The following is a 27,577-nucleotide window of genomic DNA, read 5'->3' as shown; positions in this document are numbered from 1 at the left end:
GACGGTGGCGAGTCTTACCGAGTTCCATCGAATAAAACCGAACGAAAACCGAGCTGAGCCGAATTGGAACGAGCGCGAGTGACATCACGACGCATGTCCCATACTATCGAATATATCCAAATGACAGGTGGTGTTCGGTCTGCTCGACTCTCGAAGGTACGATACGTAACGCGAATTGGCCGAGTGCGATAAATCCTTTCGATACTAACGAATCAAGGAGTTTGACATTAAGTCCGAAAGGATCTAAATCGAACGCTCCATGGTGTGGTGACATGTTGGCGGGATCGGTGCGTCGTTTGTAGCTGTTCTCGCGTTGAGTTTTATGATGCATACCACGAGTTCATACGGATCGCTACCCGGGAGATTCAATTGCGTGAGAAGAGGTGAGTAAACTTATCTACGAGCGATCCTCACGTTTAGTCTTACACATTACTGTGCAATCCTCGTGGTCTACGAGTTTTTCGTACGGATCGATCGAAAATAATGTCGCTTGCTCCTCGAATACCGTCAAATCTTTCGACAAAGCTCAAAAGAAAGAAGTGCTCCCGATGCGGCGGAGGGGTAGGAGGATGAGCAAGGCAATTCTTCTGTCTGTCCAATATAAAGAAGACCGACGACGAGAAGATATTCCTGTACTCGAGGAATCCTCTTGAACGAAGAGGAAACGCGTGACTTGCCATAGCAAAATCTTAACCACTCGTTACGAACGTAGACACACAAATGTCTTTCTTCTTTTCAGCATTTTTCAAAGAATCCTTCGCCAGCCGAGAGATCGAACAACACGGAGTTTCTTTTGTGTGAGTAAGGAAATACGGATTTGGCGTGACACGATGTATATAATACGGAAAATACGATGTAGGCGCGATTGCGGATAATCTACATATCTCTCTAATCGTACATGGTTTAAGGTGCATGTGTACAAGGATTTGGAAATTGATTTTTCATTACTTTCCTCTCGATGAAATCACATCCGAGATATACTTTTATTCTCTTTTTATCCTCCTCCTCTTCCTCTTCTTCTTCTTCTTCTTCTTCTTTTTCTTTCTTTTTGTTGTTCGTTACTTTCGCTTTTCGAATTGCAGAGGAGTGAATTTTCCGCACGAGTACGATATGGCACACAAGTTGCACTTGCTCGCACGTATACGAACGATGTACAAGTGGAGCAGTCACGAATTCGAAATCGACTTTTAACTCTCCTTTAATTGTCATTTTCTCTTATATACCATATATAATTTATTATTTAAAGAGATATAACGACGTAATAGTAATGATATAAAACTGTCACGTGGAAAATTACTGTTTTTCGTACAATTTCATTCGTTTATCGATTACGTACTACTATACAGACTTTTATCGATAAGTGCGGTACATCCATGAGCACGTACATCGATTAAACGTTTCCACTGATGCTAGTCGAATCAAAGTATCTTTCGATTTTGCCAGCTTGGCAAAAATTGAAGAGAGAAAGACAAGGAAAAGAGAATACAAAGTTGATTCGATAAATGAAAAATTTATATAGATTCGTGTGTGACTGTCGTAGTTAATCGATTTCACTTTTTGTACGAGCACGTTTACTTTATTATAGGTAAAACTGGTGATGGGTCCTAATTCTGCTGATCGTTGTTTTGACGATTGATGCGCTTAAATAATTCTCAGCATAACATCTTTTTACAGCTTGATAATCATCAATTAAAACTTTCTTCAATATCTCGACAATCGATATTCGTAATGAACATTCCTAAATAAAATTGATAATCTATTCGACTAGTGTAGTTAACTGGAGACTCTTGGCTATAAATTAACATACAAAGTACTGAGTGATGATGCTTTCCACGATGTTTCAAAAATAATCCTTTACTATCTATGACGTTTATTTCGTACATGCGGATAATAATTAGATGAAATTTCGTAAATTTAGATTGTGCTGGCTCCAAGTTGGCGATCTTACATGGGGCAATGCGTGTCGCGTAAGGCGGGCGCCGTCATCGCAGCATCCGGCCATCACGATTCGCCCTCCTATAGAATTATGGAGAAATCCGCGAAAATTCAGGTAAAAGCTCCACGATTCTATTCCTTTTTCTTTTTGTTTTATTCTTTTTTTTCCAGATAATTATCAAGATTTTTCAATCTTGAATAACCATGCACATATTAACGTTTAATAATCGTAAATTAGTTATTAATTTCTTCCCTTTTCCGTTGGAATCCTTTCTATTATCGTACGATCGTAGTCCTCCGTTCCCATTCACAATTTCTTTACCTATTGTCTCTCTCTCTCTCTCTCTCTCTCTCTCTCTCTCTCTCTCTCTCTCTCGATCATTTTGTTGACCTCAAATTGCGTTCGTCGACTCCACGCGAGGATTTCTCATACATTGCTTTCGCACGTTCCGCTCGCGATCGGTAAAAGGATCTTTTTATTGAACGTATCGCTTCTTCGTACCGGTACTTTCACGTGTACCGAACTGCGCTTTGGTGTTGCCGCTTAAGTAACGACGACCGCGAGTTCTGACTTCGAAAACCATAAAAAAGAGTTCTTTCTCCGAATTCAACATTTTCTTTTTTTTTTAGAGAAAAGCCTTTCCGAAACCTTTGCGCAAAAATAAATCGATCTTACGAGGTTTCAAAGACTCTACGGTTATCTACTTTAATCTCCAAAAACATTCTTGTAACGTTATGTAATATCCAAGTTATTCTTACTTTTCAGTTATACCCCATTCAGTAATTTTAAACATTGGCGTAAACGTCAGATCGTTTATCTTACGCGAATCAACCTTACTTTTTTACGAAAGTAGAAAGGAATCGTACAGGTTTAACGCCAAGAGACAGCCTCACGCTTCGTTTTATCATTCTCTTGTTGGTTCGATTCACAATCGTGAGAAACTTTCGCCATATTCGTCGATATTTTCTACCGTATTTGTTCAATTCGATGTCGGAAAACTTTGTTCTGTAAAAGTATAGTTTATCCAGATTTAATATCACATCGCGTTGACGCACGTTTGCACGTAGGAGGTCCATTCTACTATTACGTGTATCGTCACGACGTACGATATAACTAGGTATAACATAAATTTCTGTTATTACGAGTTACGTTAATGTTACGCCATTGAAATCGCGAATACACGTACTTGCATATATATCTCTATAAGAACGTGCATCTTAGGAATATGCGTGTTCTGTTCTCTCTGTAAATTATTCTCGAGAAGAAATATTTTTTCTTTCACGTTAAATTCATTCCTCGAAAAGTTAAACAAATTTCCAATGCAAACGGCGTCGTATCGGTTTGTCATTTTTTTTTATCTAGAAAAAAGCACGGAATGTGAATAAGAAACTTGTGGAGGAAATACCGATCCCGTAATTAAAATCTGGTTGGATAAGTCGCGAATTATAAGTTATGCCACTTGTGTCTAGCCCATGCTATTTAACTTCACGGCTCGTCTCAAGTTCCAAACGTACAAAACCATCGTATCGTGGTTCTCTCGTGTCGCGCGTGCCGTCGTGCGTGTCTGGTTTATTCGTCTCTATGTATGCGTATGTACTTCTATCGTGTACTGTGAAAAACACTTACGCGACGATTAATCGCATTAGATCATTTTATTCTTCATCGTTGGTTCGTCGTCAGATTGAAAAAAAAGGCGATTGCTTGTTATCTGACGAGTTTTTTTGTTTTAACAAAGACTTCCATGTCGATACAGAAGACAGTTTCGTTTCTTGATTTCTTTATTCGATCGAAAATAATAATGAAGTTTTGGTTAAAGTTCGTACAAATTCATGAGATGATTCGTTTTGTTAAAAATATTTTCTTCAATTAATTCCTCGCCCACGATGGATGCCACTTGAATGGAAACCGATCCCTATCTTCACCGAGTCCGTCTACTTTCCATTGTGTTCGTGTTATGCTCCCTGACTCTAGAATACCTGCCGGAAGCTGGAGAGAGAAAGGGAGAGAAACATAGTGTTGCCTGGGTTCGCTCGGTCTCGAGCAAGGTGCACACAAAACGACGAGTATACGTACGTACCTATATGTAGGCACATATCTACGATTGACCGCCCTTTTTCAACGCTCCAACGTCAGAAGGCAGAAAATTTAAAAATGTTAAAAGACCAAAAGATCATTTCTTTCTTTCGCGGTGTCGATATCGATCTTTTTTGTTTTTTTTTCTTTTCTTCAAACGGAAGGATCTTCGAGAGGCAAGATTGTTTCTTTCAAGATCATTCAAGACCGTACCCTTGACCTCGTACTTTGTCTTAATCCGTAAAAGGAAGGAATCGAGCGTGAAAAGAGCAGCGAGGTCGATGATGGCTAGCGTGCTCGCGCTCGTTACTACTACAGGGGAGATAAAATACAAGTCAGATAGCCTTTAATCTTTCGATTACATCGAGCAAATCATTTCAATATACATCTGTCGAGAGCGAGTATTTCGGATAGAACGATTTCTATGAAATTCTCTAGAATGCACGAGGAGAGCAGGGGAGAGAGAGAGAGAGAGAGAGAGAGAGAGAGAGACAGACAGATAGACAGAGAACTACGCGCGTCCCTTATGAAAAAGAATCACGGTAGCGAGGGTGGAGGGTGGGCGTCGAGTATAGAAATAGGCTGGTAGAGATACTAAGCGATCGTTACAGAGAGAAACAAGTGTCACTCCGGCCACCGTAAGATTCGAGATTCCGGGGACGAAGAATTAAAGAAGAAGACAAAATAAAAGGAAAAAAGAAGAAGTACGTCTTCGCACGTGCGAGTCCTAAGTATAGCACTAAAATCTAGAAGAGAGAGGGAAGTAAAAGAGATAGATAGATAGATAGATAGAGATAGAGAGAGAGAGAGAGAGAGAGAGAAGGAGAGAGAGAGTACACGGACACACCCGCAAAATCGAGTGCCCGACGTGTTCTCCACACTGGCAAAGACACTGTGCAGTGGCGTCGCGACGCCGGCGCAGTTTACCGGATCGATCCGGCGTCCGTTTCGTCCTAAGTTTTCTCTTTCCGACGTGAGAGAGAAGAGAATGCTGGAGTGAGAGGGACGGCAAACCAACAGCGGAGACGATAACGACCAACGCCGACGACGCCGACAACGCCGACGATACGACGACGACGACGACGACGACGAAGGAACAAGAAGGGAACGTGAAAATGTACGATAACAATAAGAATCATACCAATAACGACGACGACGAGGACGAGAAGCGTCTTCATCGTGCGACGTGATGCGTTCGCGAAGACGTAAGGAGAAGAAAGAGAGAGGATTGAATTAAGGGTAGTAAAAAAAGGTAGAGATACAGATAGAGATAGTAGAATTCGTTCATAGAAAAGGGATTAATCGTCTCGTAGAAGTCAACTTTTCTTCTCGACACACTAGCCGGTTAAAAATATTTTCCACTACATTGGCGTGGAATGACGTGATTGCTGCTCTAGGAAAAGACGAGTAAGAAATAGAAAAAGAGAAAGAGAGAGAGAGAGAGAGAGAGAGAGAGAGAAAGCGAGAGAGATATACAGATAACACGTTATTCGGTGTATCGATCGATCGTAAGACCGATCTTTGGAAAGTCTTGGAAACATCGAGTCATCGAAGATGGATTATCGGTGCGCCACCGGCACGAGATACGACGACGATGTCCTGGAGAACGAGAAAGGGTTGTTCGGAGCCACTGCGGTAAGGAGAAGCGCTCTTCCTATCAGCGTGTGTGTTCGTTTCGCTCTAAAAATATTAAAAATAAAACCAATAAAAAAAAAAAAAAAATCAAAGAAAAAAAAAACTACGTATTTCACAAATGTACACTTTGAGAATGTTGTGAGTGTGATAACGGAAAGAAGCGAGTCCATAAAATATTGAACGTTCATCGCACGTAATTCTTATGCGATTGCAATTCTTTATCTTCTTTTTTTTTGTTTCTTCACAGAGTGACTAATCGCGCTTAGCACGCATGCGCGACATTGCAATTCTAACTGTTATGTGCACGCTACACCAAGGTGATCGGTTTCTCCTGAAATAATTCTTTATTAATAACAAGAGAAACATAACATAAAAACATTCGTTTCGACGTGTTATCTAATCGTACAACAAAAAGAGTTGTTCGACGCAGTCCCCATCTCGATCGATAGTTCGAATATGACGACGCTTTTCACGATGGAGTCGTTTCAGTTTTCGATTACAAATACATACTTCACGAAATTCATGAGCTCCGGGAGAGGCACTCGGCAGAGACTTTCGTCTAGTTCGTCGAAACGAAGTCGCGAATGGTTGCTCTATTTCTGGAGTTTCTGTGTGGGGTTGACTCGTTTCCGTGACACGATTTTTTGGATAACTACTTTACACTTTGATAAAACGAACTAACACTACGGTTCTGTAAGCTTTGTCGATTACAATGCACGTACTCATCTGTATAAATCAGTTCGACCATTATCAGCGCCCTTAACACGAACGAACCGAATAAACTCCAATGTTCTAAAGTTACGTTGGCGTTTCGTTGGTTACATTTTCTATTTATTTTACCTTTAACCATATAAAATATAAAGAACTTTTTACGAAGGATCTCAAACTAATTTTTATCTAATAGGAAGAACATCATTTTCCATGCAATGCAAATTTTACGATCTCGAATCGACGCTTTCGTTTCAGAATGACAATAAGGGTGCATCGAAACGTGGCGCTCCGTGTACGCGGGGTACTGCAATGTCGTTCGGCTTTCGTAGAAGACCTACCACCGGAATCCCGATACCGATAACCAACTATACGACGGACCTAACGCTTTTACACCCACGATCCAAGTCAGCCGGTCCAGAGCAAACTCGTAGACGCGACGACGATGTTAATTACCAGGTCGTTCAAAACTCGTCGTCCGGAAGGTCGACGCCACGATTGGCACCGCCGAAAAAGGAAGCCACCGGCGTATCGACCAGAACAAATCGTTTTGGATACAGGCAAGCACAGGGCAGATACACAAATAAGGTCGGTGACATTTGCAATAGTCACACCGTTAGCCACTACAATCAGGAAAGATTTCAACAGCATCAACAACAGCACCACCACCACCATCACCAACAGCAACAACAACCGCAACAACAACAGCAACAACAACAGCAACAACAGCAACAACAACAACAACAACAGCAACAGCATCAGCAGCACGACAGTCACGTTCCTAAACAACAGAACAGAGTTGTACAGGTTTGGATCGTTTTTACTTGATCGATTTACTCGAGGATTTAATGACGGATAAAAAGCTCAAGATATTTTTTTTCCAAAGGTTTATAACGTAGCTACAGGATCGAAACTACGACCACCCTCGGCGCACAACAGCGGCAACAATAATGCCACCAACAGCGACGTCAATCGAAGAGTCTCTGGCATTCCTGAGTCGGTAACAAGGTATACGTTACACGCAAGCCATCTACCGCTTCCTCAGTACGCGGTAAGAATGAACGATACGAATTCGAAAACCGCAAAAACCGTCGCAAATCAAAGTAGAAAAATATCAACTGGTTCGAAGAGCTCGGCAAGCTCGAAGGAAGGCTCAGGTACAGAGGATTCCGGTGTGAGTAGCCATCAGAGTTGTCCGGGTGAAAGCGAAAGGGCCGAAGGTTACGATTATTTGGATGGCTCTGCGACAGGTAGAAGAGCGTTTGGTCGAGCTAGAAATTTAAAAATGGTAGTCAGTGGGAAGAGTTTCGACGTTAGAGACGTTGGGGATGACGACAGCACCGTCACCGAAATATCCGTTATACCGTTGCCAAAGTGCTTTGCGAGTCCTAATTTAAATACCGGCCTGGTACGTGAGAGAGCGACGCAGTATCAAAGAATCGTGAATAAGGACAACAGGTACACCAGTTCCATAACGTCGATGTCAACTACCTCCTCCGAGGGATACGACGAGGGCTTGGGCGAAGAGAAGGTTTACAAAGACAGATCTCGTACCGAGAAAATACCTTCCATTAAGTCGGACTTTAGTTTGCCTAGCTCGGACGATCCCGAATATGGTCACGGAGAAGCCATGGCGGACGAATACTCGTTGAGCTCGAGCGACGAGTGTCAACGTTCCAATTCGAACTCTACGCAGCACATAAAGACGATATCAGACGCGGCTAAGAACGGGAATTTACCGAAAAGTACTCTTCGTTCCGTGCTTCTTACAATCGAGGATCCTGCATTCGCAGCTGCTGCCGCTACCTCGACCGCGTTAATAGACGACGAAACATCGCCGGTTGATAGCCTTTTCGACAGTCCCACAGCCAGTATTACACAATCTGATGACAAAGTGTCGAAGAAGGAATGTATCATGGAACGATCTGGGAATACCATAGACGATGACAGTCCTGGTACTCCTACCAACGCCTCCAACTCGCTCAGTTTGTCAGAGGGAAAAGAATATTTCGACGATGAGATCGCCGATCAGCCTGGCTTGATATTTGACGATAATTCGGTCGTCGCGGTGGAGAATCAATCCGTGGCAATTAATCAAGTGGTCACGGAGAATAGTCACACGTTGGTCGAATCAATCGCTAAATCAAGTAAGATTTTAATCGTTATGATGTAACAAGGACGATGCAGCTGTTCAACCTTTCTTCGGCTACGAGCAATTGATACATCTTTCTTTTCGTTTTTAACAGATGTACAACCTGGAAAGAATTCAGGTATCAGTCCACTTCATGGAAAACGGATAAGTCGTGCTGGAAGCGTTGATACGTTATCTCCGTGTGAATCAATCGCTTCGGACGATTTGATGTTAGATTATGAACGCAGCGATGCGAGTTCCACCGAGGATACACATAATCGGTTAGCAATCGTAGATTGTATATCTTAACGAGATAAGTTTCAATCGTTCCTATTGCTCTAAATATCTTGTAATGTCTTTCCCCAGATTGGACTCCAATCCCGCATTGCACGAATTAGACGATGCTACCATACTTTCTGAATTGGAGCAACAAGGGGAGGAGGTGATGAGACAATGGACTTCGCTACTGGGCACGGCTCAACCTATGCAACAGCAAACTGCTAATTCAAATAGCGTAAACAATAATATCAACAACAGCACCTCGAACAACAACAATCATTCCTCTACGGAATCTGGGTGTGTATTCGCACTTTCGTTGGCTTCGTAGTTGGGCATTTAAGTGTTACCATTTGTTTGATTTTCTTTTTCTTCTTCTTTTCTTTCTAATAGTGTACTGTTTATCGATGTATGTTATTGTTGTTGGAGATGGGGCAGAGTAATTGCATCTGTAAGTAACACGTAACATTGATCCTGGGCTCATATCTCTTCCGACAATGATTCACGATTCACTAAAGAATTTATCGAAATTGTTCTTTTTTTTCTCACCGAGTGACGAATACGAGTAACACGTGGTCATTGCAGCAATTTACAAGTGTGTAGCACTTTGTACAGGATTGATTCTTTTATCATATATCCATATGTACAAAAGAGTTTCGTTTGCTTTACCCATTGATTGTCGTCCTATGGTTCGTGCGTGTTTTTCCGCTTTCGCCCTTTTGCAAAGTGTTCGATTGATTACACGTGAACGTCGTTTTGAAGTAAGACCGAAAGCATGTAACTCTCGCCGAGATTCGTTCTACCTTATTGCAGGGGAATCGTATAGCTTCGCAGAAACGATCATTCGTAAAAGTGCAGATCATTTTGTTCTTCTACCAGAAAATATTACAAGATATTTTCAAACAAGCAACGTACGATAACGTTTCTGTTCAATATATCGTTTGATTCAAAGGAAAGCTCGATGTGTGGCTTTTAACGAGCATTCTTGTATTTAGTCGATTAAGATTTTCTACGTGCTTTCTGTAAACATACCGATCGTTCATATCCTTCCATATACAGACCGTTTAAATGCGCATACGAGCCACAGCTAGTTTTATCCATATCGCTAAGAGGGGGAGCACTTGAAAGGAACTTGAGCTTTTTACGGTAGTCATTTGTATCGTCATTTATAGATAGTACAAATCTTCAAACGAATATTATCTATAGGTGTTAATCGATATCACGGCGATCAATCTTTTATCACATTTGAAACAAGGAGAGTGATTGTACCAGTATATCGTATATATATGCATACATATACATACATACATACATATATATATATATATATATAGCGTTGATCGAAAATGTTTGCTATTCGTAATGAAATTGTGTATCGTATGATTTGTAGTCACCTAACCACGTCTCTGCGAAGATCGACGTGACGTGTACGCAGTAAACGAGCAACCGAGAACGCTAAAAAGAAATATTAAAAGACAAATAAAGCGGCATGAATGCATAAAATTCGAAGGGCGGGCCGACGGTGAATTTCAGCGATAGTATTTTGTGTTCTAGCGCACTAGTAAAACGAGTGAAGCAATTACAAATCCCTGATGAGGACTGCGCTGGTGGGGACTATTACCAGCTGACATATCCTAACTAGCAATCGGAGTTCGCCGGGCCTCCTCTCTCGACAGCTAACAAAGCCGATGTAGAGCAGCAAAGTTCTCGATATTTCCCAGACGGGGAACGGCTTCAGACAGATACGGCCTGACGAGATACGTACGTGTGTTTAGAAGAGAGCGTAGTGAGAGGGATACGTAGTACGTGAATGAACATTAGGGGGGGGGGGGAGAATACGAGAAGATAAGAGAGAGAAAATACGGGAAAGCAAAGAAAAAATAGAGATGTCGAGCGAAACGAGAGGGAGGAAAGGAAACAAGAAAAAAATATATAGGGACGAAAGAGAGTAAAAGGAAAAATGAACAATAACAAAGAAAAAGAAAAAGAAGTGTCCTAAAAAAATTCGTACAAAGATACAAACAGTATACTATTCTTACACTATCGCTGATCAACCAGATACGATGATTGTAATAGTTTACGAGCGTTGCCACGGATCGTAAAGAACGCGGAGAATTATAACAAGATTTTTAGAAATATTTTTTGTAACGGCGCAAGTAATGAATGAAACTATTTACTTGCCAACGGCCTCGTAAATTGCTCCGTTGTTTTCGAATGAAATCGTTACATGACATTGATCACGTAATTATCGTAGTTGCGCCGTAAGAAGTTTGCAGATATTAGTAACATTTAAGCGATTAATCAGGTATGTCAAATTCGATCAGGTAAATTTTTAATTGTAAGTCATAATTTTAAAAGAACTTTATAATAATTATATATCATTCTCGTTCTTAAAATGTTCCTTACTAGCATTATCTTTCGATTACAGCTAAAATTTACACAGAATTGTGTATACAGCTGATATTCCCCTTATTTCTATTTTTAATCTTTTAATATATTAATTTGTTTAAATATACCTCTATATGTCGTGTGTTTGACATGCCTGCAATAAATGAATACGTACATAATATTGCCTTTTCTCGAGCGTTCTCATTCCGTGGTAATAGGCTTAGAGGGTTACTGATAAAATCTAAAGGAGAATAAGCTAGAGATTATTTTTCCAATTTCATACGTCCTTTTTGCCACGTCCGATAATTACTCGTCCTTTCTCGAGATCTCAATGATGGGCTAATCGTAAGATATAGACACACGATATGATATAGACATATATTATACGCATATATATATCTATATATATATATAGACTTTCGGTGTTTTCAAGGACTTTCGAGGTCTCTAATCAACCAGTAAAAATAATCTATGTAGCGTGTAGTTACTACTTTGTTTCTACCGTATCATTATATCGCTCTTATCGTGTATTATTGTAGCGCATGCGTGCATACGTATCTACGAAGAGATCGTTCGATCTTTATATATTCCAAAAAATAATCACATTGAACTATATAAATATAAATAGGAGCGATTCTGTAAGAACGATCGATCGGATTTCTCGAAGCTTCATTTAAATCTCGGTGCTTCCTTTCATCTCGTGAAAAAAGAAACGCAATCGTTATCTCGATTTATTCTCGAACTATAGTTCAGCGAAGGAAAAAACGCGATTAACTCTAATCTCACTGTTGCGATTATCCGCAGAGATATAAACGATTTCCAATTTAAGAATTTAGTTGTTTGATTGATAAACGAAAAGAATAATCGTTGCATAATATCGCTTCCTTATCGAGCTACGATTACGAGAATAATGAAATACTTTGAAATATTTTCAGGATCGTTGAATGACGTGCTCTTTTTAAGTTCAACGTAATAGCCCTACGTGCTTATTTTTCTTTTTCCTCGAACAGATCGGACACCAAGTCCGAATTCAATCAAATTATTGCATATACAAACATACATATATATATATATATAAATATACAAATATCACTATTATTGATTTAAAATATGACATTTATATATAAATGAATATTGCTTGTATCACTGATGCAACGCCAAAGGACCTCACTGATTATGATTAAAAGAAAATTAACTGTTCTCTAAACATTGTTCGTCCTAAAAACATTGCGAAATAATCTAGTCTTCGTATTAGAGTTTAGAAAGCAAGTGCCATAATAGGAAGCGTTAAAAAGCGTAACCTCTGAAGAAACCCAGAGTTTGAGAAAGACAGAGAGAAAAATAGATTTAGGTATACGTTTCCTTCGTGTTCCTAAACGATATTAGGGGAAACGTGTAAACTATTTTTCCTTAATTGATGTCCATGCTACTATTCTCTCGCAATAAAAATATGTCTATATACACAGGTTATTATGTCTACTATAATAAAATACGAGAGTTATTCTCGATATTATCGTCGCGAATATCGTGCCGTTCGCTCGAAGGAAATTGTTTATGTGGGAATCGTTATGTGAGAAAAATCAAAGACTAGAAGAAAGAAGATGAGTTCGAAGAAAAGAAAATCATGAATGGAAACGCGAAGACGAGATTCCACCATTTTTCGATACTATCTTCTACCAATGAAACGCTAAAAAGAAGAAGAAAATGAACAGTTAATCGAATTGGAAGAAAAAAGAAAACAGGACGAAAGAAAGAAATTAGAAATAAAAGAATGATTGAATTTATGAATCGAGCGATCGAATTAATGTTTTTTCGAATTTTGAGAAAGAGAAAGAAATAAAGTAACGAATTAAAATGAAATCTAAGGAAAATGGATTTCTCATTATTCTGGGCGAAAGTATAAGAAGGAAGTTAACGCGAGGGGAAAATTTCAAGAAGATTACAACGAGACGAGATCGTTTTCTTCTCCTCTTCTTCTTTTCCTCCTCGAAGAAAGGAAATGATCGTCTACGAAGAACGGGTAAATAATTTCTCATCAGCTACATATCTGCATTCGCCTCCTCCGTAACGAGTAATGACTATATGAATGTGATTTGTGCATTGTCCGGAAAGTCTTCTCTTCTTCCTCATGTGTGTGTATATATATGTGTATATATATATATATATATATATATATATATATATCATGTTTGAAGAATCTGCAAAACAAAAGAAAAAAAGGTTTTCTCTTTCGTTGCACCAATCGTATGGATCTTGCGCGAAAATAAAGATAATAAATATACATATACATACATATATACATACATACATACATACATACATATATATATATACATACACACATATATATATTGTATCTATATATATGTATCTATATGTATGTATATAATTCATAGACTTCCAGGATAATTGACGGAGAGTTAAAGGGACGATTCCAAAAAAAATTATTCAATTTCGAGTGATCGTCTACGATGGTAATTAATTAATCCTTGTTGTAATAGCTCGTTATTTAATCTCTTTGTTAACAAATATTATCTTCTTCTTCTTATATGCATGCACATATATATTATATATATATATATATGAAGTTTTTTCTTATTTCGAGTCGATTCACTGTTCGTCATTAATAAAGTTAACATGATAAAGAATTTAGTGAAAAGTTAGGTAAAGATTATACGTTGGGAAATACGATAAAGACGATAAAGTTCTGCATTGCTCTGCGATTCTTCCTTTTTCGCGCACGGAACTTCCTTTTTCTCTCCGCTTTATCTGGTTTTTATACGACGCTTATGGCATGGAATATCTAATATAATTCCGTTCGAGTTTACTTTACTATCGTAAAAACTACATTATTTAGTAAACTTGCTTCGTTTAATTGATTTTGATGTGCAAACATTTGTATATCCTTTGAAGAAAAACATCAAATTCATAAAAAGTAGAAGTAAAATGAACTAGATCTTCTTTTAGTATTTCTTTTTATTTTCTTCTTATTTTTATCGTTGTTCGACCAGTGATTACAATACTCTAAAAGCATGAGGTCTTCCCGTAATTTTTTTTCCCTGAATGTCATCCCGAATATATATATATATATATATATATATATATATATATATATATGTTGCATTTTTTATCTCATTGACACGACTTACAATAATGCCAATAGTTCCTAATTTCTATGCAACTAGAATGTTAATCTTGCGTATATTCACCTGCAACTGCAATCGTCGATTTCTTTATTTGACCACAGAGTCATCTTAAATTATTTTCAGATTTATAACGTTGGAAATTAACAAAAACAACGAAAAATTATTTTTGAAAGTCATCGACTCTATAAAAATTCCGAGAAATCAAGGGGCAACATTTTCGAAAATTACGAGTTTATTTCTTAATCAAAGAAATCATATCACGAATTGTAATGTAAATTGAACTTTCTCAAAAGCATTTCCTTTTTACGCATTTATGTTCGCACGTACAAAGAACGCGTTCGTTATGAACCGGTTTCTTCTTGTGCTAATAGCCTTGTCATTTTTATTCTTTTTTCCAAGAGTATAGTGATTTACTATGAAGAGACTTACTAAAATAAAGGACATATATATAATTATAATATTTCGTGAGCGTTTACGGTTCTTTTTGTTAATTATCTATGTCTTGATCTGTTATTAATTAAATCGCGATAAGAACGAATGTATCTTGAATAGATTTAAAAGAGCGAGCCTGAATTAGACCGTATAAAAAAAGTGCTTGTTCAACGAATTTCATAGTCATTTTGCTTTGCCATTTTTTGATATTCTGAAAAGCGTTGCACTTTTGTTTTATGAAATATTATCAGAAAAGTTGGGCGCTATTTTTCTATTGATTACCCTGCAATAAGTACATCGTACATAAGTATGTATGTTCGAATACATACATTTATTAAGTGGTTGAGTCATAACTTGTATTATTTCGTACTACGAAATGATTCATTAACCGACTTCACTTGCTGTGAAAGGATAAAATAAATGACTCGCACGTTCCGCTAACATTAAGAAACTTTTCCCAATTCATTTCATTTCGTTTTAATTTTGAAAGAGATTCAAGCGCGAAGGTTTTTTTATGTCTTTTCCAATTGCGAAACTCTATTTCGTGAGAAACGGTTACATCGATGAGGGAAATCGAAATGGCGGAAGTTACTTAAATAGGTAAGCATCGTAAAGACAATTGCTTACCTCCTATCTAGCTCTTTCATTACCAATCAGAGCGTTACCAGTTAGCGAACTCCGATCTCTTTCTACGGTTTGTTCTTTTAATTCTTTATCTTCTTCACAAACATTGACTTGTCTGGAAAATTAGCTCAATCAAATATATCTCATCAATATCTTGACTTATGCGAGGGATTAAATTTACTATCGACGTATAACTAGAGACATTAGCGCCTTTGTCAATGACGCTGTTTTGAATCAATGATTAGTTTAATCGGACATTGCTGCAATTAATCATAATACGTTGCAAATATGCTAGGTATTTTGTTTGTTTACAAGTACAAAAGAGTACGACATTTTTTCCTCAATAACTTTAGCGAATAAGGATGAAAAAATTAGAAAGTGTTGTACATTGATCGCTCGATTCCTAAACGGTGAAATTTAACGTATCGATATCATCGATCGATGAGTTTAAAAATTACCGAGTGACGAAAAAGTAAAAAAGTAAATAAAAATAAATAAAATCGATCTTCTCGGTCTAGCTTCAGCTTGGCTAACCCTTTGCACGCAGCTAGCTTGCCCTTCAGTTTGCCCTCTCTCCTCGATTAAAAAAGGGAGGGGATCCTTCCCTTTCTCTCCTTCACTAGCACAAACTCCCTGGATATCGAGCGAAACGCTGTATTTTCGCGGAACGCATGCGCCATTTTACGACGCGCAATCCTCTCTTCTTCTTCTTCTTTCTCCTCCTCTTGGAACTTTAACTGGCAGCCGACTAGTCTGTCGATCGTCGACGGACTAACATCGAAGGTCCTTCAAAAGTGTGTTCATCCTCTTCGAGGACATTCCCCGGAACGTGCTCGCTCGACCTTTGCTCGGCGTTTACTCTTCACGGCTTCTCTTACACATGTGTTTACGCGCGTGTATGTGCATGTGTGGACTCTTATCCGTACACGTGTCAAATCTCGCGCATTTTTCGCGCTTGCGAATGCTGACTCGCCAAGGAGACTTACTTCTTCGCCTATTCCTGTGATGCATCATCCTCGTGGAAATGTGAACGAAAGAAAAGAATGACGTGCAAGAACGTTTCGTCATCGGAAGATCGTTATGAAGTCGTATACCATCGTCGTTCGCAATGGAACAATGTCTACGACGAGAAAGAATTTCTAAATGTATAATATCGATTTGTTAGACGTTCGATGTCTCTCTCTCTCTCTCTCTCTCTTTCTTTCTCTCTCATTCTGAAAATAACTTGCCAAGGGGTTGAGAATAAATCAACGAAATTGTTCGTTCCTTTCTTTCACAGTGCAACATGGATTTCTATAGATCATGTTAATAAAAAGAAAACAACTGATTTCATTTAGTCTTCGATAACAATCGTCACCGATCGGACAAAAAATGTTGTTCTTCGTCTATGCACTCTGTCATTCTTCTAATTAAAAATTCGCGATTTTTTCAAATCAATAAATAAAGTAGCGCCTATCTTTACATTGGTAGTGATCTAACCAGTTTTGTATATCGTTTTATAGAGATACGCAAACGATATCTATGTCTAGCCACACGTTAACCACAAAATAAATTAGAAGTATCGTTGGATATCTTCTCTTCTGGATCTGGTTTTACGCGTTTCTCACGCTCGCAAGACGCAATTTAAGTATTCGAGCAGAGAGAAAGAGAGAGAGAGAGAGAGAAAGACAGAGAAAAATCTAACCGATAAAATAAAGTTATTTTATCGTGCACACGCGAACGAACGACGATGGCCTCTTCTCGTGTCTCATCGGGTGCTAAGAAACGAACAGTGCCATCGACGAGAATACGCGAGAACGATATCGGTGGTGGAACGTCGAATGGGAATTGCGAGGATGGTCGTGATTCCGGCTTGTCTTCGGAATGTTCGACACCGACGGGAGGTTCTCCGCCGCCTAGGCAACCAAAATCGAGTGATAATGTTATCACTACCACCACCACCACCAGTACTACTGCTACCACCACTACCGCCACGACTACCCCCACCGTACTTGTCCCAGTATCACGTGCTAAGTCAGAGTACGGCAGGTAGCTTTTTTCTCCTACACTCTCGCAAAGAGAGCACACATTTTTTATTGTACATAAATATTGTTCCTAAAAAACATTGTTGTGCTCTCCGACTATCAAATTTCATAATCTTGATAATTTTTTTTGACTTTTCTTTTAGTACGTAATAGCATGTAGTAACACGTCCATCTGATCTGTAATTATCCGTATTTTCAACGCTGCTTTTGCAAATTCGGAGGATTTATTCAAATTTTGTTTATACATATTATCTTCTTTTATTCTTTTTCTTTTTTCTCTTTAAGAAATATTATCGTACATTATTGAATATAAAAACGTTTTAGCGGAGAAATGATCAAGTATAAAATCGCAAGCATGTTGGTAGTTTATCCAAGTTTTCTATGTTGCAGCGAAATTTTGATCGTTCCTGCGTTTTATCCCACGTTTGCATGTTGCGAAGGTATCTTTTTGCACGAATATCAACATTACCTATAATTCCACTTCGCGAGAATTCTCACGATCGACTTAATTTTTGTAAGGTGTAACATTTTTTCAAATGGTTTCACTTCGTTTATTCGAGTTTTATAAAATATAATAATTTGATATCTCGATATAAAATAATGCAATATAAAATATAACGATCTCTCGAAAGAACACGATACGAGTGAATGATAAAAAATGATCGCTTACTTTGTAATTGATTTCAGAATCACAAATGGGAGAAATTCAAGATTATTGCGAAGCAGGTCTGGTGCAGAGTCTCCACGTTCGTTGGATAGCATTCGTAGTCGTCAGATACCAAGTCCTCTAAGAACACCAAGAAGTGTGAGTGTTTTGCCAAGACGAATAAAAAGTAAAAAGGAAGACGTAATAGCTCGGTTAGATCTATCTCGATATAATTTTGATTTTAGATTCCATCTCCCAGTTTCGACTCGAGCGACGACACAACCATCAGGATCGACCGTGCTACCTTTCAGTACATGTTTCAAGACATTGTCTCTCTTAAGACTATGCTCTTAAAACTAAAAAGAGTACTTCAGGAGGTACGATGGTTAACGTGGCCTTTTAATTTGTTTCCTTTTTTCTATCTAGCCTTTGCACGACTTGGTATTTAAAACAAAAATCGATCATTTCTCAACGTCGAATGTCTCTTTATTTTTTATGCTTTTGTTGTTGTTTTGTTTGTTTTTCGATTAACACTCCTTTTTTATTTTTCATTATTGTACGGTCATCCTTCATTTTACGTTTCAAGTCAGGAGAGAACAGTTTGACGAGGGTACGTTGCATTCGTTATGTCCTTATGTTCTTTTTTCTTTTTTTAAGTTAAACTCTATCGATAAGTCTGTATGTTTTATCACGTATTTTAATTAAAAATGTCAGATTATGATCTATATCAATTGATATATGACTTCGCGCGTTTTATTTTTCAGCCGGAGGCTCTCAACCCATTCGATAATACTGTAAAGGTCAGTAAAATATTTAACGCTAATATCGTTAATTGCCCAATAATAATTGTATTCACTATCGGTAAGCGATTTCCATGTCGTCTCATGTTATATACGCGTAGAATGGTCTCTTCTACACCCTGAACGAAGGTGGTACAGCGGATGTTAGCACGTCTCCAGGCAGCGGAGGAAGCAGTATCGCCGATGAGCTGACGGATTTACGTAGGCAGGTGGTCTTCTTGCAAGGTCAAGTAGAGGATAGAGATAGAACTATACAAATACTTCAGGTAAATTTTATACTATCTGATGTTTGTTTAACTTCATTGATACAAACAGAAAAATGTTCTACCGATTGGGTTTATATTACATTTCAGTTTCAAATGACAAAACTCAAAGCTTCAAACGGTGCAGACATGGAAAGTAATACTCCGTCAGCCAATTTTAATAAATCTTTACTCGTGGATATGTGCAATGCTGCCACACAAACCGAAAAGGTATATTTGTTTCTATTCATTGCGTGATGCAGAACGTAGTAATTAAATAATATCAGTTAATTAGTCACTTTTTAATATAGATACGACCAGTATCGGCAGGACCTTCGCTTCTGCAATCACTTCCCCAAGATAGCACAATAGGGCCTCTCGTCAGGTAAGAAGGTACTTTTATTTCCTCGCTGAGCGTAATTAATTATTTATATATTCGTAGTGACCAACAGGATTTCTTTTTTTAACTTCGATATGCTGTAAAAGAGATAAAAATAATAATTACTGATATTCGATATTGCCAACAACTTATTTCATTATATATACGACTTACTTCTAACGGAGCTACGATCTTTAACCGAGATCCATGGTAAACTAAATTATTATCAACTGTTAGTCTAAGCCCTTTGTTCTACTTTACATAAAGTCTTGTTACGTGCAAACATTCACTGTATTTATATTCGCGATTGATCGGATTGATACATATTCACGTGTGCTATATTTTTACCTCTTCTATTTGATATATCTAGATTGAAAAAGATAATCAAGTTGGTTACGCAACATAAAATCAAACGTATTCTAAGAACTGTTGTAACAACAATTAACAATAATAAAACAGCAATTTCCTATAAATTTTATAAAAGTAAATCACACTAGATTTTATTTATTATGTTATTGCTGTTCAATATTATAAACATCCACCAGACTATAAATTAAAAAATAATCGAGTTTTAATGTTAGAGATAGTGTTAATATTAAAACATATAAATATTAAAAACGTATAAAATAATGGTAAGATACAAAGGACGAATATACTTTTAATCCGCTTCAAAGTAATACATACTTTTCGTATATCCCTGCATTAAATGCATCATAAATAACATGTTATTATTGCTGCTCTGGTCACCTCATGCGGATGATTTCATGCGAACAGCTTCAGGATTGGGAAGGTAGAGTGCACCAGTCTATGTGATTTATTATTGGGATATTTACTTCTTTCTGCACTTAATGCCTTTATATTTGTGCATCTCTTCTATCTGAAAGCTATTTGTTTGATTACATAGTAATGATATTTCTGTTTGTGCTGCATGAAAATCCAATGTTATTTGTGACCCATGTATATATTTTTATTAACACATACATATATGTTTCAAGTACTTTATCATTTCCTCACATTTTATAGAACTTATACAAATGCAAAGTTGATAATACAAGATCTATAAAGGTTTCTTCTTTCGTGATCATTTCTATCATAAAATACATGATTGTGGTTGCTAGAAAATTGATAAATAAATCCTTATTTTTATATGGATAAATTTCACTTTATGAAAGTAATAAGTGCAAGTTTCTTAATTGAAAGATTAACGATATAATGTCTACAGCATGTATTATAAATAGATATATATACATTGTTTTTGGAAATACAAATATGTTAGATAATTTTTCCTCTATTTACTCCAATTGTAATGGATTTACACTTCATAATCTTTCATGCTGCAATAAATAGCCTTGCACGGTAAGTGTGAAAGGTAATATTGTTCTTAAAATTTAGTCACACGTCACACGTCACACCACACCACGCACACATACATACACACACACACACACACACCTTTTTCATTTTATTTGTTTTTTATAAACTCTTAATTTTATTTCTTTGGTACAAACTTATTTAAAAAGATTTTATTTTGTGCAGTTGGAGTGATTCATGGAATTGCCAACGTCCCTCATCACTAGGAGAGCTTAACCATTTTAGGAACCTACATAGATCAACCGACAATTCACAACACGTATTGAGACAGCAGCAATCACAAAGACAAATTGTTAAGACAAATGTGCGAAGAAATATCTCAAGGAAATCCCTTGAGCAAGAAAATAGTTAAGAATCCTACGTTTACTAATTTCGTCGAGTCGAATGACACATATACGTGCGGTAAAAGTAAAATGATGCAAAACCCACTTTATTTACAATAAGTAGCATGCTTATCGATGATATATGAAATCTTTTTCTGAATGAATCAATTTCTGAATTATATCGAAACGAATAGAATTTGTAATTATTTGATTGTTTCTGTACTAATTCTTTTTGCTTTTACCTCACGTTCATACATACTACTTTAAGTTTGCTAATGCAAAACAATGCAAATGGTAAAAATCCCATCTATTATCAGTTAAATAGATGCGTAAATAATACGTACAATAAATTGGCGTCCATTTCATGAATCACTGTTCTATTCGCGTTTAACTCCCACCATCTTTTTATTATATTTTAAATCTTGAAATCCATTTCTTGATTGGTGGTAATGGCTAATGGTCATTAGACAAGGTGCAAGTGACGAATTTTCGATTAATTGTATGTAATATAAATAGCCGTTTTACTACTTTTCAAGAGATACTGCTTAATTCTGCTTTATCTCATTTGTTCAAACTCAAGTATCACATACATAGCAATTCAATGTAATGCGATCTCAAACAGTATGCGTAACGTAATCAATATGGGATTGTATTGATTGAAAAATATATTATTTAGGAATTCATAATATTATTACAATGGTCTTGTCTCTTATTAATTAAATAGAATTTGAAGAAAAATTTAGGAGGTCATACGTTATGCAACTGTTTTTTTTTCTTTTTAATGTACAATCTTTGAGAAGAAATATTGATTTTATACGATTATTATACAGTCAGGGTATTATGTAAGTTTAAATTTATTGTTTTAATTTATTTCATCTCATTAACATAATTCTTGGTGCTATTTAACTGTATCGAATTATTAAGAGATTTCTTTAGGTTTTATGAAAATCTAAAGTTTTAGAGAGTAAAACATAATACATTATATAAGATTCTTTTGTTATAAAGAAGATACAAATTGATATAATTTATAACATCTCAAATGTAGTGCTACTTTAATCTATAAAATTATTATTGATTTTTATGTCTTTAAATAGGTAAACAAAAATTTGCCCATTATACAATTCTATATAAATAATTTATATATAATATATCGTAGGGCAATTTTTACAGATTTCATGCTAAAACAGTCAAATAGAGAAACAAGTTATTGGTAATCAAGTAAAAGTTATTAACATATTCGTAAATGTCTGCATACATATACATATATCTCTTAAAATATGTGTGTACAAGGCGAATTCTACCTAATATTTCGAAGTTATTTTCATGTAAATGTATTACATCTAGACTTACTAGAAATTGCAAAATTTGCTTACTGAAATAAAAGTATATATAGTTTTATTTGCTAAGAAAATACTTAACGATAACCTTTACGATTATTTTGAATTTTTATCATTTCAATTTACTTAACCCTTACAATCTAACGATTCGGCAACTGTCTTACACAAGATGACTCCGAACAGGTTATTATCTAATCCTTTTAAGACACGATTTATTTGTACCGAATTATTTTTAAGGCGAGCGAGTCTAACTTAATCGCTCCAACTAAATAAATGATAACCAGGAGTAAATATCGAATAATTAAAACAGATTTCTTACGTCCAAACGTTTGCTTAGACCCAAGTATCATACGACGAGGACGTATTATAATCAAGGTTAGAATCACCGTTGGTATGACATTACTTTTGACATTCTTTTTTGTAAAAAAAAAGAGGTTTCGTATAGTGGCGCCCCCTGGAACAACGGCACAGAAAAGAAACTCCTATTCCTATTACTGATTTTCATATAAATGCGAAGTATTTTGTTTCGGTAAAATAGACGATTGTTTCTTTTTTTTGGGTGTGTATTATGTACCACTAACATGATTATTTTTTTCGCGCGAAATCTCTCCACAAATCGAGCCTTCGATAATTTGGACAGGTGACCACTCAATACTGAAAATAAGACAACAATACAACAAGAAATACGAAGTGATTTTTCAGTTTCCTTTTTTTTTCGACCACCAATATCGTTTCTCTTTTTTCTTCTGCCTTATAATTCTATCATCAGTTCGTAATATTTATTTTTACTTTTATATATATATATATAAATAGAAGTAAAATTTATTTTATTCCAGTAATAAATGTTCAACTGTCCTTGCAAATAATAACGAAGAGTTAATGCGAGTACATTATTATATCACTCATTCTTTCGACATTCTATGCAAATTATTTCATTTTAGATATCACTTTTGCACTGGGGGCTCTTGGCTGCGCGCGACTTTAACAAAATTGGGCTTTTGATCGATTTCCACAGTTATTGAATTCGCATTAAATTCAGAGAGTGGTGTCTCCTTTCTTTCGAACGAATAGTAGAGGAAACTTCCACGAGCGTGATGACCGGAACACGCGTGAACGTTGCGGGCGAGAGATTAAATCCTACATCCGAAGACTACATTTTGATCTTTAAAATAAAACGAAATATAGATACGATCGATCGTGTCTCGAGATATCTGAAGATGATGGTGTACTCTTGTTGGTTAAGAAGGCTCCCGAAGCAAAAAGGCATCTCGGAATGAGAATTTAAAAATAGAATCTTACTGTGGTGTTACGAAATTGATGGATCATACTCATCACATCTAAACTATTAATTTATAAATATCTGCCATTTACAGAACCTCAAAATCTGGAAAAATTTTACAGATAATTCACTAAATGTATTCTAATGAAAATTAGCTTATGATAAAGTAGAGTTTATCAGCATGAGCAGCTAAAAGTATAGAGAGTGCTATTACCGGCTTTATACCTTTAACACAAGAGAATATTATTATTATTATTATTATTATTATTATTATTATTATTATAACTATTATTATTATAAAAAATAAATAAATAAAATAATTTCTAATGAACAACAAATAATTATTACCCAGATAAAACATTTCACTACACAGCAATCATATAGATAATTACAGTTGTTCATCAACCCTGATTTTATAAAGATTTGTACCAGCAATGAATTCATATCTAATTTTTTATTGATTTTGATGAACAAAGTTTCATTTCAAAGATGATGATTTACGTAAGATCTCTTTTTGAATTTATTAGAAAATTTTTATTTTTATGCATGAACTACTCTCCAAAAAAATAAAAAAAAAAAGCATTTTATGACACGATTTTTTCGAAGAACTACTAATATGTATAATTTATATAATACAGGTATATAATGTTGAAACAAATATAATAATAAATATATTAAGTAATAAAATAATCTATCTATATCTCCACTGAGATACAAGAAATAGAAAATATGAAAAATGGAAAAGATCATTATAGAACATAATAACTTTTAATTGAATTTAAATTGCAGCCATTAGCTCGACAGTACTTGCATTAATTAAATTAATCATATATTGCAAGTAATATCGATTTCCAGGTCTCACCACATGGAGGTTGCTGCATACGGAGACCCACGGGCTAAAGACTCTACTGTTACTATCAATTACTTTGGAATCATATAAAATCAATTTGGTATTATATAAAATCATTATTATAACATATTTAATAAAAATTATTACAAATTTGGAAAAAGAAAGAAAATCAATCGCGAAACGAATCAAAAATTTTTTTCTAATCAATCGTAATTAGACGAAAATTTATGAATCCGTTTAATATCGACCTACCTCCCCGGTAAAGAATAGAATCCTTTATACGGAATTCTATTCCCTTTAAACTAACGTGGATGTCCATTATGCTGAAATCAAAAATAAAATATTTTTGTTGCGTTACATATCTTATCATTTAACATATAATTCTGTACACAATTTCTTCATGTGATGTAAACAGCATAGATATCTGTGAACATAAAACATCTAAACCGTTTCATAAATAAACAATCGAAACAATATGCGAATTTCGTATAATAAATCAGCAGTCATCTGTGAACATAAAACATTCAAAACATTTTATAATTACATAAGAAATATTCGAAATAATGTGCAAATTTCATATAATAAATTAGCATTCTGTTGTTCACAGTCACCTGTAAACATACAACATTAGAAACATTTTATAATTAAACAAGAAGCATTCGAAATAATGTACAAATTTCATATAATAAATTAGCATTCTGCTGTTCAGTCACCTGTGAACATGAAACATCCAAAACATATTATAATTAAACAAGAAACAATTAAAATCAATGTGCATATTTTATATAATGGACAAGTAATCTGTGGACATAAGAAAGTAATAATTTTATTACTTTCTAAAAATAAAATATATTAAAATAAAAATTATTTTATACACGCATATACGTGCACACATACATATTTCATAAAGGAAAAGAACAACCAACGAAGAGTGGGATCGAATCTAGCCAACTTAGATGATATTTCCTGAAACAGAAATTAACTATGTTTAGTTAAAATTGTTTAATATTTCAATCGAAAAAAAAGGTTACAAACAATGTATTCTCCATTGTTTTTTATTTTTTTATTTTCTGATTCTTCATTCGTCATCAATAATTAATTAGATCTCCACATTATTGCTTTGTTTTAATTTTTTGTTAATTAAAACACCTGGGAAACCTGAAACAAAAATTTTGCATGATGAATTCATAATCTTTATCAATTTATTTTTATGTTATATACTATATGATAGTATGACAAATCTTGAAGGATTATTTTTAACACTGTTGTTTACCCACTGATATATAAAAGGATATTTTGCAATATATTTAATCTTGAAACGTGAAAATGACACCTTTCTGTAACAGAAAACTATATAAAAAGGCATATGTGGAAAGATAAAATTTTTATCTACAATCTATGGGCAAATATTTTCATAATCTTGATAATTTAATAAGTAAAAAAATTGTATACATATATATTTCGCCATAGATTGTAATGCCGAAAAAAAATAGAAAATAAAAAAAAAAATAAAGTATTAAAATGGCCATAAAATTGGCACTGAATATGTCGAATTCTCAATGCATTAGAAAATATGTTTTACATTTAAATAAAAATTTGAAATTATGAATGGATTTTATGTACAAATACATAGAAATATATAGAAACACATATAAAGATAGAATTGCATAATAAATTGGCAATTGTTTAATACAATTAAAATACATATTGTAAATAATTCAAGACACGTTATGAAAAAAAAAGAATTGTAAATATTTCACAATATTTAAGAATTAGGTCGCGTAAAAAAAAAAGAAAAGAGAAAAAGGGAAGAGAGCAAAAGTATACTGCACCTTGTGTCGTATTATAAAATACATACACAATTTTGTATACCGCCATAAACATATCCATAACGAGATTAAATATATATTTAATCAATAGATTACATATATCTTATATTATTACGTTTATACTAACGCGAAGTACGCAGTTACATCATGTGTCTGATGTACACATTTCATCGTCTATATATAAGACACCGTTCTATCTATTAAATTATAAAAAATATAGTAATACATTTTCACAATTTTAAAATCATATGGTTTATATATGTATATGAAATAATATGAAATATAAAATCTGAAAGAGGGAAAATAAGATTTTATATATATATGTATATATATATATATATATTACACATATTAAAGACAAAATAGCTTTAGTATATTCTTATATATTATTCTTATGAATTTATTTTATCGCTACTGCTTGCTTTAACAAATCCTAAATTCCCTAACTATATCAAATCTTATAGATTTTTAATCAGAATAATTAGAATCTATATAAGATGATGATTATATTCATACAAGTCATAAAATGACTCTTACAATAAACGAGCCATCCTACAACTTGTGATAAGACTATGTTGGCATTGGATAAAGTATATATATAAATATATAATCATCAAAAGTGAATGTACATAAAAAAGATAAAGAAAAAATTATTGATTTACTAATAATCATATAAAATATTTTAAATTATCCTGATATAAAAATCTACATGCTTGAGTATCCCAGGTGCATTCCTGAATGCAAACCTGTCCCTGAACTATTTTCGCTCACACTCCTGAGTGTGGTACAGCCTTTTTATTCGCTTCATTTATATACCAAGACATATGCACTTTTATTCCAAAAAATAATATTTCTCTAAAATATGTATAAACATTTGCTAATAATCTTTACATCATTCATTATATCTTCTTAACATTTCTTATGAAATTCATATATATAATCAAAATACTCCCTCTTTCTCTCTCTCTCTCATGTATATATTTATTAATTCTGTCATTTCATATTCATATGTTGATAATTTTGGAATAAGAATGTATACCCTCGACATATTTTATGCACTCCTGAGTGCTAGGCTGTTATTTTTGTATCATATCGCTCGCTTAGCAAGATTTATACATTTCTAATCAGAATGATTCAAAATTTCTTTT

General features: G+C 35.1%; 1 protein-coding gene across 10 annotated transcripts; it reads left to right on the top strand.

The window, feature by feature from the left end:
* Positions 1 to 101: 101 nt before the first annotated feature.
* On the top strand, positions 102 to 22,532 carry LOC127068947 (putative mediator of RNA polymerase II transcription subunit 26). 10 transcript variants are annotated; one of them, XM_051005397.1, is made up of 16 exons: positions 104 to 383; positions 1,919 to 2,050; positions 6,611 to 7,159; positions 7,239 to 8,499; positions 8,599 to 8,764; positions 8,850 to 9,059; positions 18,061 to 18,178; positions 18,265 to 18,396; positions 18,606 to 18,629; positions 18,784 to 18,819; positions 18,921 to 19,085; positions 19,173 to 19,292; positions 19,373 to 19,446; positions 20,215 to 20,230; positions 20,788 to 20,809; positions 20,977 to 21,165. In XM_051005397.1, the coding sequence occupies exons 2-16, from the start codon at positions 1,949 to 1,951 to the stop codon at positions 21,015 to 21,017; spliced, it is 3,036 nt and encodes a 1,011-aa protein (XP_050861354.1). In that variant the 5' UTR covers positions 104 to 383; positions 1,919 to 1,948; the 3' UTR covers positions 21,018 to 21,165. The 10 variants fall into 10 exon arrangements, with proteins under 10 accessions (XP_050861359.1, XP_050861358.1, XP_050861353.1 ...); XM_051005399.1 differs by having other exon boundaries at positions 20,788 to 20,796; positions 20,977 to 21,120; XM_051005393.1 differs by lacking the exons at positions 20,215 to 20,230; positions 20,788 to 20,809 and adding an exon at positions 740 to 797 and having other exon boundaries at positions 20,977 to 22,532.
* Positions 22,533 to 27,577: the final 5,045 nt, after the last annotated feature.

The sequence above is a fragment of the Vespula vulgaris genome, chromosome 14, assembly GCF_905475345.1.
Source record: "Vespula vulgaris chromosome 14, iyVesVulg1.1, whole genome shotgun sequence".
Classification (NCBI taxonomy): domain Eukaryota; kingdom Metazoa; phylum Arthropoda; class Insecta; order Hymenoptera; family Vespidae; genus Vespula; species Vespula vulgaris.
The sequence above is the reverse complement of the archived record's forward strand: the minus strand, read 5'-3'. Positions and strand labels throughout refer to the sequence as shown.

What these genes read in the sequence shown, in the direction of transcription:
- LOC127068947 (XM_051005392.1), top strand. Translation starts at nt 1,949, where the DNA reads ATGGGGCAATGCGTGTCGCGTAAGGCGGGCGCCGTCATCGCAGCATCC. An exon ending in AGAAATCCGCGAAAATTCAG is followed by an intron (nt 2,051 to 6,610) that starts GTAAAAGCTCCA and finishes CTTTCGTTTCAG; the next exon opens with AATGACAATAAGGGTGCATC. An exon ending in AACAGAACAGAGTTGTACAG is followed by an intron (nt 7,160 to 7,238) that starts GTTTGGATCGTT and finishes TTTTTTCCAAAG; the next exon opens with GTTTATAACGTAGCTACAGG.